The sequence below is a fragment of the Strongylocentrotus purpuratus genome, unplaced genomic scaffold (assembly GCF_000002235.5).
Source record: "Strongylocentrotus purpuratus isolate Spur 01 unplaced genomic scaffold, Spur_5.0 spur5_scaffold_15, whole genome shotgun sequence".
NCBI lineage: Eukaryota > Metazoa > Echinodermata > Echinoidea > Camarodonta > Strongylocentrotidae > Strongylocentrotus > Strongylocentrotus purpuratus.
Genome location: NW_022145600.1, coordinates 7,772,062 through 7,792,082, shown reverse-complemented (window position 1 = coordinate 7,792,082; position 20,021 = coordinate 7,772,062). Strand labels below are relative to the sequence as shown.

The 20,021-nt window shown below is 37.4% G+C and overlaps 1 protein-coding gene across 1 annotated transcript; it reads left to right on the top strand.

Annotated features, from left to right (window-relative positions):
• The first annotated feature begins 209 nt into the window (after positions 1–209).
• LOC591606 (2,3-bisphosphoglycerate-independent phosphoglycerate mutase) lies at positions 210–15,577 on the top strand. Its single transcript, XM_030985488.1, has 10 exons — positions 210–294; positions 799–1,082; positions 2,477–2,609; positions 4,112–4,290; positions 5,590–5,793; positions 8,228–8,354; positions 9,701–9,849; positions 11,366–11,483; positions 13,043–13,177; positions 15,089–15,577. Exons 1-10 carry the CDS (start codon positions 237–239, stop codon positions 15,229–15,231), a joined length of 1,530 nt encoding a protein of 509 aa, XP_030841348.1. The 5' UTR covers positions 210–236; the 3' UTR covers positions 15,232–15,577.
• Positions 15,578–20,021: the final 4,444 nt, after the last annotated feature.

Below are 20,021 nucleotides of genomic sequence, written 5' to 3'. Positions count from 1 at the left end.
TGACTTTCTGTATGGTTTCAATATCTAGTCATGATTGTGCTTGGTTGGAAATGGAAATTGATGATTGATGTTGCACTTGCATTTCACTTTGGCTTGATATTGCTTGATAGTGATAGTGCCTTTAGTGGTATACTTTTAATTGAATATTGAATGTTTTAATTGAATTCTAGATCTAGACTAGTCTACATGTCTGTTTTTCTCTTTTCTGCAGAGTGTTTTGCTGATATCAAGACATCATGTCGAATGTCTGTCTGGTTGTGATTGATGGCTGGGGTATCACAGATGACCCAAGAGGTAATAATTAATTATTCAATATTCACCTGATCATCGTGATGTTGGCATTCACAGAGATGTAGAATGTTGTTCAATCACCCAATGATCTCTTACATGTAGCTTTCCCAACACAAAGCTGTAAGCTGAATGGCACATTTACAAGAGTTATCCTCTGTAGCTGTGCCAAATTTCAGGTGCTTCCTAGCGACTGTACAAGTACAAGCTCGGTGTTTTATGTTTTGTTATGTTTGTTTAGGTATCCTTTCATCAATTTGTTACATACTGTATTTTAGCGAATCTATTGACTTTTAAAAAAAGATAATTTTTAAAAATGATTTAAATAAAAATATAGTTAAATTTTAAAAATGAAAAATATAATAGGTCTAGACTATGTAGAATATATGTTAATGCTAACAGATTAACAGATATTTCATCATAATGGGAATCCTAGTGCAATGTAGATGTAGTAGGCCTATTCTTTCTTTTTGCATGACGATTAAACACGCCTCTAATCTTCCTGTACAGGTAATGCCATCCTGAATGCCAAAACCCCAGTCATGGATGAACTCCAGACGTCCCATCAGTTCATCTCCCTGGACGCCTCTGGCCACGCGGTCGGTCTGCCAGAAGGCCTGATGGGTAACAGCGAGGTCGGTCACCTGACCATTGGAGCTGGCCGTGCGATGTACCAGAGTATCGTTAAGATAGACCTAGCCATCAAGGAAAGGACGCTTTTCGTTCAGAAGGCTTACCTGAACGCTTGTCAGAGAGCCAAAGCGGGTAACGGCAGGATGCATTTGCTTGGTTTGGTAAGACATTGATCTGCATTTGAAGAGCTTAATTCCCAAAGGAGCTAAATCCATTTTTGATGAAAATTGAGTTATCGAAAACATTGTTCACTTAATATATGTAAGTACCCGTATTTCAACAAAATTATTTACCTAAATTTTGGGAGCTATTATGACAAAATGTACCTTCTGATATCACTTTTCCATAGACGCCTGTACAAATCTGGTAAACAATTTCTTTTTTCTATGAAGTTACAAAAATGGATTAGCTCCTTTTGGAATTTACCTCTTTATTTGTACATCTAATCATTGTGCTCTGAGCCTCTGACAATTGCTCCGGCAACAATCCGCAACAGGCTTTATTTTATAAGGTCAAAGGTATAAAGTTATGATCAGCGTTGCAGTCTGGGTTTTGTGTTTAAGGTTTAAAGGCATCGTTTAACAATGTTAAATCTGAGATGCACGGCCCTACGTGTTATCAGTGTCTGTGATATGGTGTAATATTGAAGCCCTGAAGAAAAAAAAATCGCGCTTCAAAATGATCAAGAAGTGCCTCAAAATAGTAAAAAATCTTTGAGTGACCGATTTTACCTTACTTATTTTCCCCAACGGACTGTAGTGTTATAAAAACTGTCAGGAAAACAAATTCTGACATTTCTAATTCCAATTATAGATATATTGATAATTAGACAGGGGATTGGCTTGTAAAAGTCATGGAACATGTACATGTATGACCTAAAGGTTTATAACTATGATTGCAGCATGAGCTAAATCCAGGATTTTTTTAAGAATCTGAGGCAAAGTTACCCAATCCCTTTAATTGCAACAAGCTTTTTTTCGTCAAAGGTATAAGGTTATGATCAGAGTTGCAATTCAGGTTTTGTGTTAGGTTTAAGGAGGCACGTACACAGGGGGGGGGGGGGGGGGGGTGTTTGGGGGTCGACCCCCCCCCCCCTCAATTTTTTTTTTTTTGTGTGTGTTTTGGAGGAAACCCCCCCCCCCCTCATTTTTGTTATAAAAATAAAATAATTTATAAAAAATTAAAAATGTGTACATGGGTGACCCAAAAAAAATGTGCTCTTACCCCCCCCCCCCCTTCGCTTATTTATTGGCTGGCTGAGTCATTGCGAAATTGTCGGCACGATATTCAAATTTAAACCCCCCCCCCCCCCTCCCCCATATGATTCTAAAAAAAAGAAGCTAATCCATGCACTGAATATCCCCATATAAATACGATATTCTAAGCCTTAAATTTCCCATTTTTGACTTAAAAACTTTATATTTCTAATATATGTTTGAATCATATGAACAAGCAAATTTTTTTTTTTTAGGGGGAGGGGGGTACTAAATCATTAATTATTAAATATATTGTTGCTCGTACCCAACTTGAGTTGTGTTGTGTTCATACATACTAGGTAAGCGATGGAGGAGTACATTCTCACATCAATCATCTGTTTGCTCTGCTTGGCGGTATGAAGGAGGCTTGTGTTCCTCAGACATTTGTTCATTTCTTTGGTGATGGCCGTGACACAAGCCCCACCAGTGCTGGTAAGTGACTGAATGACTATTATTTGAGCTCATGACATGTTGAATGTCATGATTACTTTTTAGTTGCTGGTAGCTGTCCTCATGCTGAACTATGTGATTTTATAGCATTGTACTCGAGCCTGCTTTAAAATAATAATAATAATAAGATATTTGTATACCACAAATTGCAAATTTCCTCTAAGCGGTTTAGAAGAAAATAGCTGATAAGTAAAGGAAACAAAATTTGCATTACAAATTATATCAATTTAAATTACCATTAAAACTTTGCAAATGAAAATAATTCATGTACATAATTACAAATCACTTACAACCAAAATACAAATAGTTCATAAATTAATAGTATCCTACGGTTATCTACACAAAATATATTAAAAGGCAAAAGGTCAAAAGAGCTATTCAGGAACAAGACTTAAAGAGGTGTGTTTTTAGCATTGTTTTAAATGAATTTACAGAGCTAGCATTGCGAATTTGAAGGGGGAGATTGTTCCAAAGAAAAGCAGCTGCATAAACGAAAGAACGTTGACCGTATTGTTTGTATGAAATAGTGTGAGACCGAGAGAGGAGAGATTGAGAAGCAGATCGCAAAGTCCGGACAGGAGTGTATCGAGGAAGGAGTTCAGAAAGATATGAAGGAGCAAAACCATGATAAGTCTTGAAAGTAAGGAGGAGGATTTTGTAGGTAATGCGAGAAGTGGTAGGAAGCAAGTGAAGATGGGCGGCAGTTTTGAAAATGCTGCCTTCCCAAATATAACTGATTAATTTTCATTTGAAACAAATTCAATATCCAAAATTCTTTAAATTAAACCTAGTTAAACTTCCGAATATGAAACTTGGGAAAAACATTGTAGGTGAAGTAAAGTGCTCATTTAACAATTTACTTTTCATATGTCATGAATTTATTTGATAGATTTGATCATTCAGACATTTGAACCTAATGTAGTTTATCGTAGTCCATTGATTCACGAAGCCACCAAGTGTCTCCACTCTTTATGCTGTACAAATACATATCTCCCTGCCTTCAATTCAAATGAAGTAATAAAGAAGAAGGAAAAGAAAGAGTGCAGCTTTGTTTTTGTCTTGTTTTTTCCTGTCATGTCTTGTTCATCTTGTCCTGTTATAAATTGTTTTGTCATGTCTTGTCTTATCTTATTATGTCAGTTTTCTGTCCTTTGTGTCCCGTTTTGTCATTCTTTTCTGTTTTGTATATTTTGATTATTTAGATACTTTAAAATGGTTTATGGAAATGTTATTATATTATATCTATTTTACTGTGATTATTAAGACACTTTAAAAATGATTTATGAAAATAATGTTCATATTATATTTATTCTTGGGAACCTACAAAAACAAGCCATGCTTTACAGTAAGTTCCTGTTTCATTTTCATAATTTTTATCGTATTTTGTCAACTATGTTCTTAATTGTGCAAACAATTGTTATATGAAAATGAAATAAAAATCAATCAATCAGTCAATAATCTCCAATTTAATTCTGGATTTGTAGTGAAGTACCTGAAACAAACCCAAGACTACCTCGCTGAACTACAATATGGCTCCCTAGCAACGGTCATGGGTCGTTACTATGCAATGGATCGAGACAAGCGAGATGAGAGGATAAAGGTTGCCTTTGAGGGCTTGGTGCAGGGTATTGGTGAAGCCACAACCAAAGAAAATGTTATTCAGGTATGAAAATCGTCCGTCTAGATGTATTCATTCTTTAAAGGTAAAGACCAGTATTGGAAACGCCCCAATTTCAAAAAATGAAATGGAAGCTCTTTATTACCAATCATGTGACAGAATATGTTTTGACTAATACATGATGATAAAAATGTTGCAGGGAAACCGCCTACTAATTGATATATTTGGTAAATTAGTTTATCTATTGGACTGTGAGAGATAAACGCACGTGTTGCACACATGTGCCTAGTCCCATATACATCTTTCTGTGTACAGTGCTTGTAACTTTACCAAGAATGGGCCAAATTTCTTATCATTTTGATGATTCCAGAACTTTGCAGTACACACCAATACTTATATGCTAGATGATCAACCTTTTCTGATCGATTCCACAACGTTTCTTTCACAATGCAATCACCAGAACTTGTCTTTATCTTTAAAATCGTTTCCCAATCAGAGCGAGGGATTTTGTTGTCTGTTTGGAGCCAGAAGGGCACTAACTCTTATATGTTAATACAGAGTATATGCCCTTTTAGCACTGAGCAGATGATGTACATGTACGGTTGTAACTTCGCCATCATCAATGTCCTAGGTTTTCATTTCTTTGAATTTTTAGAGCAACCTGACGTTTTGACTCTTAAAATGTGTGTGCTATGTATAAGACATTAATGACAAAATAAAATAAATTATTACCCATTGATTTATTTTTGATGAAAGGAAAAATGAATGATCTAAATAGTTCAATAATATATGAATATTGGCCCATTCTTTTACACAACAGGCAATACTCTATTTATCTACTGTTTTTTTTTTCTGAGGGAAATAATCGAGGTCATATTATAGTACAATGACCATGACAAATATTTGTGAGATTTCAAATCTTCTTATATCTGGTTTACTCAAAGTGCATACAGACAGTAGCACGAAGGGGTTACCAGGGAGGTGTTTCATAAAGTTGTTTGTAAAGTTATGCATGGCTTTACGAACGACTTGAGGCGCCAGATAGGATGCCCAAAGTTTTTCTTGATATTTCGAATAAACTCAATTAAATTATGGCACAAAATATACTTTGCATTGAAAATGTTTGTTATGATAATTATGTTAATCTACATCTGCACAGTTCAACTTCAGTTAATGCAGTTAATAATGATTGAGCATCCCATTTGGCTTTTCATATACAAGTCGCTCGTAAAGTCATGCGTAACTGTACGAACAGCTTTATGAAACACCCCCCAGTACTCGTTTAATTGCACAAAGGCTTATATGCAGTACAACTCCAATATTTCTCCATCTACCTTTTCCCAGTTGGTGCAATCTCGTTATGACAAGGAGGGCAGTGAGAGACAGACGGATGAGTTCTTGACACCCATCATCGTCGATAAGGAAGGATGCATTCGAGATGGGGATACTTTGATGTTTATTGACTTCAGGGCAGATCGCATGAGGCAGATTGTTGAAGCAATGGCCATCGAGCGCAAGTTTGAGACGAGCGTCGTCCCCCAAAATATCGTAAGTAAAAAGAAAATGTGACCTTGTCTGTATTTTGATATGCATATGTAATCCATCAATTATATTGTGAAAAAATTAACTTTTTATGAAGAGAGACTTAAAAAACACTTTTGTGTGGGATTATTATTATTATTTTTTTCTTCAGATATATATTAGCTTGAATGTGGGAGTTACAGTGTACACATTATATCAGGCCTGATAAAAACCCGATTTAAATCGGTTTATCAATTTTTTTTGTGTGATTTTTCCCGATTTTTTCCCGATTTTTTTTTCTTCTTCCCGATTAATAAAAAAAAAATTAAAAATCCAGATTTTTTTTTTTTTTTACCAGTTTTTTTTTTTTCCTTCCCTATTTTATCCTGATTTTCCCGATTCCCCCCTCATTTTCTCTATTCTTCCCTATTTTGCCCTATGTTTTCCCCAATTTTCTTGCTCGAAAGGTGGGAATGTTGCTAGGTGCCATTTTTTCCCCCCGAATCCTCTTCTTCTTTTTTACTCAAGGGGGGCGTGGTTGAGGGGAAAACAAAAAACCTATTTTTTTTTAGTATAGTATTAATGACTGCTTTGAGAGAAATAGTTGTTTTTATACGCTCAAGGGAAGGTTAGAATTGTTCTATTGCCCGAGGCGTGCCGAGGGCAATAGCCCAATTGTAACCTTCCCGAGAGCGTATAAAAACAACTATTTCTCGAATATTAAAGCAGTCATTAATACTTTTATATGCCGAAAACAAAAGAGTCAACTAATGACACCACCTTGGCCTTTCTCTAGTTTATCTGCACAGTTGTTTTTTATGAGTGTATCTTTGAGAGTAGACTAGATCTAGATTCTAGTCTAAGCAAGATATTTTTACAATTTTGGGGGTGGGCCGGCCCTGTGAGTAATATGGAGAAGAACCTGCGCTTTCATATGACACCTCACTTATTGAGTATCACCTTCAGGATCACAACAGATAAAGGTTTGAATCTCGAATTGAAGAAAAAAAAAACTTGACTTTTTTTGCATGGTCGCGCAATGCACGTAGACTGCATAGCAACTGCAATTGCGTGCAAACTCTATAAGAAGAATTGTAACACACAACATCGGGTGCGCGATCAGACACCCTGACAACTAGATCTATTTTCGTCTAGAGTCTACGTCTATGCTTTTTCAGCAACTAAACGAACATGTTTATGGATAATTTCACGTACCCTTTTTGTTGTTCTTGCTGTCAGCGAGTCTTGCATTTGATAAGTTGAAATCTTGGGAGAGTTTCTTGAGCCATTTTTGTCTTGTTTGGAATTGTCTTGTCTTGTATGAAAATACCGACCAATTCTACGCACACGTACGGTATCCTCAATCGCTCAAACCATTTTTTAACATTTAAACCTATGGGGTAACCATGGAGACTGAACTATTTTCTCGGTAACCATGGTTACTGGGATTTTAGAACTGTTTTAACCGTGGTTACTGGAAATTTTACAGAAATAGTTAATGTTTATGAATGCAATTTCGACCAATCAGATGGCTGGATTTCTTAAGTGAGGTACATGTATATAATGTTCACTATCACCCCTGATTATATTCATAAGCGACATATCTTTGGTTTTAAGCTAGTACATAAATTGGTTGCCTGCAGGCAATTTGAGAAATCAATCACTATTTGATCAAAATCCATGCTCTTTTCTACTCCTAGGAAGCAAATTTATACAGTGGTTAAGATTTTAATTTGATGTACCGGTATATAAGTGATTGGAGCAATTTTAGGCATAAATAGTCAATGTTGACTGAATTGCCTTAAAACATAATCTAACAACAACAACGAGCTCTGCATTAATATGCATGTAATCATTTGCTAGCCCCAAGGCACTCGATATTTAACGTACCATTGCTGTGTACCTGTGCATTGACTATTAAAGCTAATGTACAGTATAGCCACACATTGTTCTCCTGACATGAAAAGATATATGTGTATACATGAGATCATTGGCATTCTATTCATGATTTCCGATGACTTTTAGTGTAAATATCTGCAAGAAATGCAAGATAACAGCTGTACACTTCGGTATGCTAGGACTCTTCCACCCTGATGGCTCCCTGCAAAATAATCTCAGCACTTTCCCTGGAGATAGCACATATAGACACAGTCATCATAATTTTACACTTGTTTAGTGGATTTACTGTCGTTGGAATTTACATCCAGGCTTGATATGTACAGTGTAAATCATTTTTTTACCTCTCATTTGTGTAATATTTCGCTTGAGGAGAAAAACACTTTACAGAAGCTTGGTATACATTAACTAGTATTTGGTATTTATGATCTAAAATCAAAGAAATCTGACAACAGTTTTTTCAGGGCTTACCAAAATTATACATGACCTTTAAAGAATCATATTGTTGACTGTTTGTTTGTATGTTTGTTTGTTTCTTTGATTGTTGTTGTTTTTAACTCTTCAGAGTGTGACTTGTATGACTGAATACAAAGAAAGCTTCAACCTTCCAGTCATCTTTCCACCTGAAAAGGCTAAGAACGTCTTGGCAGAATGGTTATCAGCAAAGGGCATACCACAGTATCACTGCGCAGGTACACTTTACATGTAAAACTCACAGATTGTATCAGCTTCCTTCATATTGCTAGATTAATTTTCTTTCACAACTGTAGATAAAGAGTAGATGGAAATGAATAAGATGGCTGTCTATTTGTGTCAGTCAGCCGCTATACATTGACTTTAACAATGAACACGATCTGTAATGAAACAAATAGAAGATGACACTCTTCATTAGAATTACAATATAACAATCCTCTAGAAAATATGGATGGTATTGATTAATGTATGTTTACTCTGGTTTGGTGCTGTATCTTTTTCCAGTGATATTCCTTGTCTGTAGGATCTTTGCGTGAGTCAAGTCACTCAGGTTTCTTCAGTGAAGTGAACTGATGCCTCTCTTTGATATGTTTCTATCATCTGTCTCTTACTATTAAAGGGAACAACATTTTATTCCATCCTTCTAAAGGGTAACCACATAGAGCCATGTTAGAATATGATCCTTGTTTTGTGCGATGTATGGGCACTTTAACTGTGGTGTATCAGATTTACCGTAATCAGAAGAAAAAAGCCATACATTTATGTTATAGTTTGCTTGTACTTGTAAGTTTGCCAACCACCAATTGCAACGCGTGTTAATTGCAACACACACGTTTCAGTGGGATGTCGTAAAACTTGTACTTTTTATGTGGGTACTGACTCAGTTGTACGATTTGTGCTTTGGCAACAACTGCTCCGCAGTCCAGTTCCTACACTAAGCAAATTCTCAACTTCAATTCTTGACCAACATTATAAATGTACCTACCCTTATCTTACAAGGTACCTGTTTATCATTATTTGTATCATTATTAGGGACTGTTAGATTTGCACGTCGACATAGTGGATTGCAGTGCCTTAAAAGGACGTCACACGTAGCAATCCACTATGTTGACGTGCAAATCTAAAAGTCCCTATTAAAGATTTGGCATCACCTAGCTTGGCCCAAGTAGGGAGAAGAATACTCAATCACTATGGCCTCGGGTCTCTCCTCCTTTTAACCTAAATATAACCTAAAACCCAATACATTTAACATAACAACGCTAACCTAACCCGATATCTTTTGATCAAATAAAGCCCAAAGAAATTCTTGTTGCCAAAGCGTATGTCAGAGCACCACTGGGTATAGTGTACAGTGAAACCTGTCTATAAAGAACATATAGAGACAAGAAAGTGGTCTTTATAGGCAGGTGGTCATTATGTACAGGTTCCTCAAGTACATTTTTCAATGAGAAACCAGTTTCAAGGGAAACAACAAATGTGGTCTTTGTAGACAGGTAGTCTTTCTATACAGGTGGTCGTTAAAGCAGGTTTGATTGTATGTTTTATCTTTTGATTGCTGTTATAGAGACTGAAAAGTATGCTCATGTCACCTTCTTCTTCAACGGTGGTGTGGAGAAGCAGTTTGATGGGGAGGACAGGAAGTTGGTCCCTTCACCCAGGGTCGCGACCTATGACCTCAAACCAGAGATGAGCGTTCAAGGGGTTGCAGACGAGGTAAAGAAGATGTCTGCGCTGAATAAATTAAAGAGAAGGTTGAGTTCTGGGAAGAGATGAAAAATAATTTGTGAGCGTCATCATTCTTATTATGCAAGTGTGGAAGAACATCAGATGAGACATGTTCCCTGAATGGCTCTTTAAATGCCTTTATATTCTAAATATGTCATGTAACATCTTAAAACTCGGGGGGGGGGGGGGGTAGGTTTTTTACGCCACGTGTTCGTGTAGTCCCATATACATCTTTCTGTGTACAGTGTTTGTAACTTTACCAAGACTTGGCCAATTTCTTATCATTTTGATGATTCCAGAACCTTGCAATACACACAATACTTATATGCAATCGCATGACCAGAACTCAACTTCATCTTTAAACTTCACTTGCTGTTGAAATTTAATAGTTAATGCACATTGACGTGGGCCCTGCTTCATAAAACTGTTTCATCAATAACAAGTTACGACTACTCTTATAAGCTACTGAAATTGTGATATTTGATTGGCTGACGGCAAATTTGTCACAGAAATTCAGCATTTGTTATTGATAACAAGCTTTATGAAACGGGGCCCTGTACCTTAATTACCATAGATGAGGTGGCATCATTTGTACACAAAATTCAAGGTTGTTTTATTACACAACGCATGGACAGAAATATCTTCAAACTATTTGCTCCACTTGTATCAAGAGTTATTATGTACAACAACAAAAATTGTTTCTACCTCATATTTGTAGAGTCTTTGTATTTGTAGATGCCTTGCAGCTAATTTCACAGTGTTTGCACAGACAATTGTATTATTCATAGAAAACTGTACAAGTCCATAGTTCAACAAGATGCACAAGTCCATAGTTCTTTGTAGTGTGCTCTATGGAAAGTAATACTAGTAGAAAAGGTAGATTATAGTTTGAATCAAAATTTATTTTGACATTATTTTATGAAATACATTTACGAACATACTGCATACCAGCTAAGTTCATTTAGGATACGAAGTTCAATTTTAAATGGTATTCACTTGTTGTGGAAGTTGCTCTCATTTTCCTCCCTCTCCCGCTCTCTTACTTTATCTTCCTTCGATCCCCCTCTCTCCCCTCCCTCCCTCCCTCCCTCCCTCCCCCTCCCTCTCCCTTCCCTCCCTCCCTCTCCCCACTCCCTCCCTTCCCTCTTCCCTCTCCCTCCCTTTCCCCTCTTCCCTCTCCCTCCCTTTCCCCTCTTCCCTCTCCCTCCCTTTTCCCTCTTCCCTCTCCCTCCCTTTCCCCTCTTCCCTCTCCCTCCCTTTCCCCTCTTCCCTCTCCCTCCCTCCCTCTCTCCCCTCCCTTCCTTCTCCCCTTCCCTCCCCTCTCCCACTCCCTCCCTCTCCCCTTTTCCCTCTCCCTCCCTTTCCCCTCTTCCCTCTCCCTCCCTCCCTTTCCCCCTCCCTCCCCTCCCTCTCCTCCCTCCCCCTCTCTCCCCTCTCCCCCTCCCTCCCCTCTCCCCTCCCTCCCTACCTACTGCTCTCTCTCTCTCTCTCTCTGTCCTCACAGGTAGCAGCTACAGTCAAATCAAAGCGTTACCCGTTTGTGATGTGTAACCTCGCCCCTCCTGATATGGTCGGACACACTGGAGTCTATGAGGCCACCATCAAGGCTTGTGAAGCAACAGGTAACGCATACGCTTTTTCATACCTGCCAACCTTTACAAAAAATCCATAATATCTGATTTTGGGGATTTTTAGGACCTTGAAATTTGGAATATTCTGATTTTTCAAAATTTTGATTTCCTTTTCTTTTTTTTCTTCTTTTTTTTGTGGTGCTTAGAGCCAAATTAAGCTTTTTTTATCATGTGCCGCGATATGAGAGTTCACGTATTGCGTGCCTTGAATGGCTGCATGATAGAGCAGTGAATTTGTATTCGCCTTTGGTACAGATTTACCGCGTATTGCCAGTTACACTTCACTGCAAATGTGAGTTCTTATTTTCGGAGGCATACCGTGCTAAAACTTCCCAATTCTTATTGTCAAAATATGAACCCTAATGACCCCCAGTGAGTCATGACCTTTAAGTTAAGAACCATTTTATGGTAGTGCCATTATGTCATGACTTTGGGAAATAGAAAGCAGGTTTATAACAATAGTTATGTAGGTTAATTGGTGGGGTGGGTGTTGGGGGAAGGGATGGGTATCTGGGAGGTCATAGTTCAAGGGGTAGTCTTCCTGATACAGCATGAATGATAATGAATCGTTCATATTTTTGTATTCTTAAAGCCAAAATCTCATCAATCTTGATACATAAATAAATGGTGGTGGTGGTTATTTTACCTGACTGCTAAGAAAGCATAAATGCTTGTAAGTAAGCTACCAGACGGCCAACGGATTTAGGCTCTCTCCAAGGGACCTGGTAATGAGGATTAATGCCGTACCAAAGGGCACTAGCCTTGGTTTCGAACCCGGGTCACTGGATTACGAGACCACTGCTCTTCCAACTGAGCTATATTTTTTCAGCTTTTTTTGCATGTCGGAGGGTTAGTACAGTAGAAGGAATATAGTAGGTAACATTTTATACAAAAATTAAGCAATTTTTTTCATCAACCTTCAACAATGTTACCAAGTCACTTTAAGCTTCAGGTAAAATATTTAGCCAAAAGCTTAATCTGAATATTGAAGTTGGCTCAGTATTTTCTGAGCCGAAAGATGAATAAAATACTCATAATTCTGACAGTAAAGTACAGTAAATCTCTGTGTATAAGACGCACCCCTATTTTGGGGGGCCAAGAAAAAAAGAAAAAAAATGTTGTTTTTTCCTTTTTTGCCGATGGTCCTTGTTAAAAACCCGACCCGGGAAGGACTTTCATTTAACTGAGAGGTGCAGGTGAAGGCGTTGATTTGTGTTTGTGAACTTGTCACAAATAAATGTCACAATGTCGTTTTTTAAAACTAAAGACAACAGACAAATTTTCTGAGTGGTGAGTCAACACACCGACTACTGAGCTGAGAGACATTGCCAGGTGGAGGGGCGTAAATCAAAAAAAAATTGTACCTGTGTATAAGACGCACCCCGACTATTTTTTTTTTTCGGCGGCAAAAAAGTGTTCTTATACTCAGAGATTTACAGTATTAAAGTTAGTAATGGCCCTGATCTTTCAGTGAGAGCTGTCTGAGTAGACCACACCCAAAAAAATTTGATGAGTGTAAATTTTGCATGCTTCTCTTTTCTTCATTACAGATGCTGCCATTAATACCATGAAGAATGCTTGTCAAGAGAGTGGCTATGTCCTCCTAGTGACAGCTGATCATGGCAATGCAGAGGTCATGCTTGCCCCAGATGGTAGCCCAAGTACAAAACACACAACAATGAGAGGTAAGAGTTAAACACTGTGCACCCCTGTCTACCCTTATCCCCCCCCCCCTCCCCTCTCCCCTCTCCCTCTCCCCTCTTCCCTCTCCCACTACCTGGCAACACAGAGGTCATGCTTGCCCCAGATGGTAGCCCTAGTATAAAACACACAACAATGAGAGGTGAGAATTAAACACTGTGCACCCCTGTCTTCCCTTACCGCTAACAGCCCCCCCCCCCCCCCCCCCCCCCCCTCTTCCCTCTCCCCCTTCCCTCTCCCACTACCTGGCAACACAGAGGTCATGCTTGCCCCAGATGGTAGCCCTAGTATAAAACACACTACAATGAGAGGTAAGAGTTAAACACTGTGCACCCCTGTCTACCCTCACCGCTTAATAGCCCCCCTCTCCCCTCCCCTCTCCCCTCTCCCACTACCTGGCAAGGCAGAGGACATGCTTGCCCCAGATGGTAGCCCAAGTACAAAACACACTACAATGAGAGGTTAGAATTAAACACTGTGCACCCCTGTCTACCCTTACCGCTAACAGCCCCCCCCCCCCTCCCCTCCCCTCTCCCCTCTCCCCTCTCCCACTACCTGGCAACAAAGAGGACATGCTTGCCCCAGATGGTAGCCCAAGTACAAAACACACAACAATGAGAGGTAAGAGTTAAACACTGTGCACCCCTGTCTACCCTTACCGCTAACAGCCCCCCCCCCCCTCCCTCCCCTCCCCTCTCCCCTCTCCCACTACCTGGCAACAAAGAGGACATGCTTGCCCCAGATGGTAGCCCAAGTACAAAACACACAACAATGAGAGGTGAGAGTTAAACACTGTGCACCCCTGTCTACCCTTACCGCTAACACTCCCTTCCGCCCCCCCCCTCCCTCCCCCTCTCCCCTCTCCCACTACCTGGCAATGCAGAGGTCATGCTTGCCCCAGATGGTAGCCCAAGTACAAAACACACTACAATGAGAGGTAAGAGTTAAACACTGTGCACCCCTACCCCTGTCTACCCTTACCGCTAACAGCCCCCCCCCCCCCTTCTCCCACTACCTGGCAACGCAGAGGTCATGCTTGCCCCAGATGGTAGCCCAAGTACAAAACACACAAAAATGAGAGGTAAGAGTTAAACACTGTGCACCCCTGCCCCTGTCAAAGCTATGCTAAAATCCAGAATCTTTTACTAGTAGTTCATTAGTATTGTTCACATTATTATTATGTATATCATCATCATCGCCAGAGAATTACATTTAAATATTAATGATAGTCTACAAAGCTCTAAATGGTCAAACTCCTAGTTACGTTACTGAATTGTTGCATATCAAGTCTGAAACTCATGGTCGTAACCTTCGTAGTACACAAGACACGTCTATGTTGCAAATACCCCCATATAAAACCAAAGTAACCCTCGGGACCGGTCATTTCTCTGTGCTGCCCCTAGATTATGGAATAAATTACCACTAGAAATTAGGAAAGCCCCATCACTAGATAATTTTAAATCAAAACTGAAAACTCACTTGTTCATATAGTATGTATAGCACAGCATTTACGAGCTCTTGCAGCGCAGTAGAATATATCCACATAGTTATTGCGCTTTACAAATGAATATTATTATTATTATTATTATTATTATTATCATCATCACCATCATCATCAGTTATTCTCGTTGCCAATGTGCCTAAATGAATCAGACAGTGATTCATGTCAATAACCTACGGCATTTGTAAATGACCTGTTTTTTTTTTAAGGAATCTGAATTTATGATGATGAGCCTTTCTGTGTTCATATTTAAAACATAACAGTTTTGACAAATTTTTTCAATAAAATAGATCTTTTTTGTTGTTGTATAGAAATAAAATTGAGAATGGATGGACAAATTATATACCTGTATCTTTTAACCCCATTTCCCACCTCTTTCTTTTCAAAATGACAGTACCTTTCTCCATGTACAACTCTGGGAAGAAGTACATTGACCCTTCCCACAATGCATCACTCCAGGATGTAGCACCGACAGTACTCAAGCTAATGGGTCATGACATCCCAGCTGATATGACGGGCCATTCGCTCGTACAATGAGAAAGGCATTGAACCCGCAACCTGCTGAATGAAGTGTACGCCATAGACACATTTTTTTTTTTTTAAATGAAGAAAATGTATTTATTACACATGCTATCCTTGAATATTTTCAAGGCTATGTTATTGAGAAGGTCAGCCCCAGATGTGATTTTGTGAGCTTCCTGTATGATTGTGGAATGATTTGCTTTAGCGAACGGGATGTTTGATACATGCATTTCTCTCAACTTTTGTATTACAAATCAGTGATACTGCATATGAAGTGAACAATTAGTATGGCAATAGTATGTGTATTTACTGTTAGAGAAGACCTATATTAAAGATCATTGAAATACAGAAAGCTGCCAAATGACAATGTCTGAATTGTTATTTACTTTTTCTTATTTAGGAATAAATAAAGTATCACAAAAGTTTTCCTTTAAAAAGAATGAATAGTCAATGTTATAGTATGTTATCCTCCACTCATATTTGCAAATAATTTGCAAATAATTTGTATTCTGTCATAGGGGTTATGCTTCTCTATTTTCTTCACCCTTCTCCCAAAATGGAAATTAAATATAAATACTATATACATGTATACACTGCATTACAGAGTACCTGCGACCTAGCAACATACTAGTGGATTAACAGAGATGCCAACCAGTACGATTAAATCGTATTTATTACGATAATAAGAGTGAAATATGATATGATATCATCTCTTATAATGCAATTTTTCATCTTTAAAAAAAAATATTAAAAAAAAAAAATAATAATTTAAAACCCCATAAAAACAGCGGAATCGCATAGAAACATGTACAAGTAAACCCCCGCAACCCCAACAAAAACTTTGCTTTACAATTTTCTCATTAAATTTTAATGAAAGAGCAAACATTTTACTTGACCATAAAACCAGTAAAAGATTTTTCTAAATTTTACTTGCTAGCTGGGTCGACGGGCCAGTGGTAGTGTCGAGTTTTTGTGAAAATCTGATTTTTCTCTCCAAAATCTAATTTTTTTTTTTAGGATACTCCGTCTGTTTTTTTGTGTCAAGAGGTTGGCATTTCTGGATTAACTGTATTTCAAACAGACCTTGTGCAAGCTTATTTAACTTTTTTCTTCTTCTGAAAGTCATTTCACAGAGGTTTTAAGGTCAAGTGTATCAATGTTATGTATGGGTATTTGCCAGATCTTTCAAATTCCTCCATCAAATTCTCAAGTATGAAATACCCATTTGATTACTCAGACGACATGTGGTCAAAATTGTTTAAGGCTTCCACGTTTTAAATGGAGAATAAATCTAGAGCTTTTTAATGCTATTTTGTACCAAACTATTTTCAATAGTCATCATCTTACACAATACAGGGTTGTTAATGTTAGTCAGTAAATAATAAAGAAAAGGAAGTAATGTTTCATTTCTGTTGCGAGTCCCAGTCACATAAGCAGTATTTTTTGTAATTACCGGTATACAATACCTTGAATGTTTACTGGTGTGAAATATATATATGAGGACATGACAAAGTGGAAACTTAAATATTTCTAAATTAGTTTTCATTACAAGATTGCCTATTTACGCATGTGAATAATCAAAATAAAAGTAATTGAATCGCCCATGCTGTATCAGCCAGCACATTCAAGTGGTATCACCCTAGCATGAAGTGGTAGGTCAATAGCATGATTAAATGTTATCCTTATTAACTGCCATTCAGCTTAATGGACCCTTCTTTGGATAGCACATCTCTGAATTTCATTGTCAATATATATTTGTTGAAGGAGAAGTTGATGAGTTACTTTACAGTATGGAAGTAAGATGTTTTTATAAGCAACGTGTGTGCTTTTAGAGAGTTTGTGCTGTGTCTGTGCATGAGTATTTAATCCTTTTGCTACTCCAATCCCAAATGATATTATTCTACTCACATTGGTAAAGCTAATACATAGAAATTACACATGTTCCCCTAAATATGTACTCCATAGCTGAAATGTATTTTTTCATCAGTGAAAAAAAATGTGTTTGCAATATTTCTGTATCTTTAGATTTCTATTTTATCATCTTTGTAATCTGATAAAACATGTGATAATCCATGCTATGTTGCATTCACCATCATGCAAAATGAAAAGGCATATACTTGAAGTACAGTGCTACAGATTCACATTGTGAAAGATTTATGTCCTTCACTGGATTGAAGTAATTAACCCAGGATTGCATCTGAAGTGATGTTGTGTTTAGAGTTGTGATGGTATGCACTTTATATAAAAGAGCTATATGAATATAAACATAGTATAATGATGAAGTTTGGTGATTTATTGTTGTTATTGACTCCATTTTTTTAAGTGTGGTATTAGTAATTCAGGCCCCAAGGTAGAAATATGCATTGGAGAAGATAAATAGGCTTTATACCAAAGTTTTAATAAGACTTACAAATATATTCATACTGAATACTGCACCATCTTTGTACATAGGTTTTACTTTTAAGAGTACGATCTTCATTTGATAAGATAAAGGGGAATCCAACCTTGATGGCAAACTACTCCAGAAAAAAATGAGGAAGTTATGAAATTATTTAAAAAGTTGCAATCACTAAGTAGTGCGGTATGGTATGTATGTAATCCCGTAGGATTTTTTGCCAAAGTTGATTTTTTGTTGTTGTTGCGTTTTGGCTTCAAAAGGGTCCCAATTGGCCAAAAATGATGGGGTTCAAATTTTCAGGCCCCTCCTTCACTTCCATGGGGGTCCATATTGTGCGCCAAAATGGCTTATATTAAGCGCAATAGGGAAATTTGGTGTCTTCGGGAAAATTTGAACCCCATCAATTTCTGATAGCTTGGACCCCAATTAATCCAAAAATGCAACCCCCCCCCCCCCCCCCAAAAAAAAAAAAAAAAAAAAAAAAAAAAAAAAAAAAAAAATCAATTTTGGCACAAAAGTCCTACGGCAGCTGTTTCAGTGACGTACCGTACCACACTAAAAGGTATGGGCTCTTCAAATCAGCTGACTCTGGATGCCTTTTTCTTTTTAGAGGACCTGTCGTAATATACTCTCCACAATATATTTTGAGCAATGCCACAAGGGTAAAGGCACTTGGTAGAAAAACAGAAATTAGTAAAACTTTTGTACTTGATAAACGGAACAGTTTTCCGTCGCTATGTCATAATCTTCAGATTTCAGATGTTTTCAAATATTCATAATTTAGTGGTCCCATTTATTTTAAACTTCCGCCATTCTTTTCTCTGATATTTCTGCTTTCATTCAAATGACTTATTACAAGGGTTGGATTTCCATTTAACTATACTGAATACCAGTAGTCATCTTCGAAAGAAATGTAAAAATGAAAAAAATGTAATGAACACACTGCACATTTCTTCTGTTGGAGACTTTCGCAAAGAAAATTATTGATTTACACAATTACACTAGGTCCATATACATTGTAACTTCTCCATCTCTCATCTTCTATACCACTACACACTCGCAGATCAAATGACATCGTAAACCAGAGATCTCATTTTTAACAATAGATTTAATATGCTTTCGTATGATAGGCTGTAATTGGCTGGATACATTTTAGAAATTAACAATGTATTGAAAAAACGATGCATTAAAACAAGGATCCATTTTTAATACTTCTGATCCCTGTATCATACTCCATTCTCAAGTCTTTAAAACCGATATAGAGAGTATTTTCGCTCTTTTATCCACTCTAGCTCCAATAAACCGCCCTTTCAATCAAATACACGTACGAGCATCAAATACAACAGCTTCATCATATTCCTATCTTAGATAAAACTTCTGAGAATTACTTAATTCTCGTCATTTCTACAACAACAAGTTCTTAAAAGCTACATGTAATTTGAACAAGGCTTTAGAAGGTGAGCAATAAAATGGCAATATGGGCATTTCTGACCCATGTCAAAATAATACTTGACAGAAAGAGATGTCAAATTTTAAAATCATGTATTTCTTCATGTCACATGTACATGTAGTATTGCCACTATACAGTATACTAATATGGGCGTAATGTGATCCTTTCTTTAATGCACTTTTTATATTTATACATTTCCAATTTTCAACTAAAAATGACATTGCAGGTTCATCTTAGAGTACGTGTAGATGATCCAAATCTTCAATACTGGCAAATTATCAATAATGACTATAACAAATATACATTTTTGCCAGTCCTGTGCAAAAAGCAAAACAAAAACATGTCCTGAAGATAACTCTGTTATGGTGAGGAAGCCCCTCTGACTAAAGTGGATTTATTTAATTTGCTTAAGACGACCCCTTTTATGCTTGAGATGACCCCTTTTCTGTATATACCATGTCATTATCATACATCTAGATAATGTAAATGTATATAATTATGTTGATGTATATGTCTTGCATATACATCAAATAAAATAAAATGTATACCTGATGCAAAAAAATAACTAACATTTGTTTAATTCATGTAAGGTGTACATTGGGAGCAAAAACAAAATACCATATAAGTCAAAGTTGCATGTAATACGTGTCCAAACAAATAATTTGCACAGAATGTCAAACTGGGACAAAATACCATAAAACATGTGATCAAGTACTTGTGGAATATGTAATACTTTTCAAAATCATAAAAGCAGCTTGCTTGTGGCAGAAGCAATAATCTTGAACAGGTTAGAAACAAATAGCATACAAACAGTGCACAAGAAATTACTAATAATCTGTAATAATTTGGTGTCTTTGGGAAAATTTGAACCCCATCAATTTCTGATAGCTTAGACATTTTAATCCAAAAATGCAACCCCCCCCCCCCCCCCCCCCCCAAAAAAAAAAAAAAAAAAAA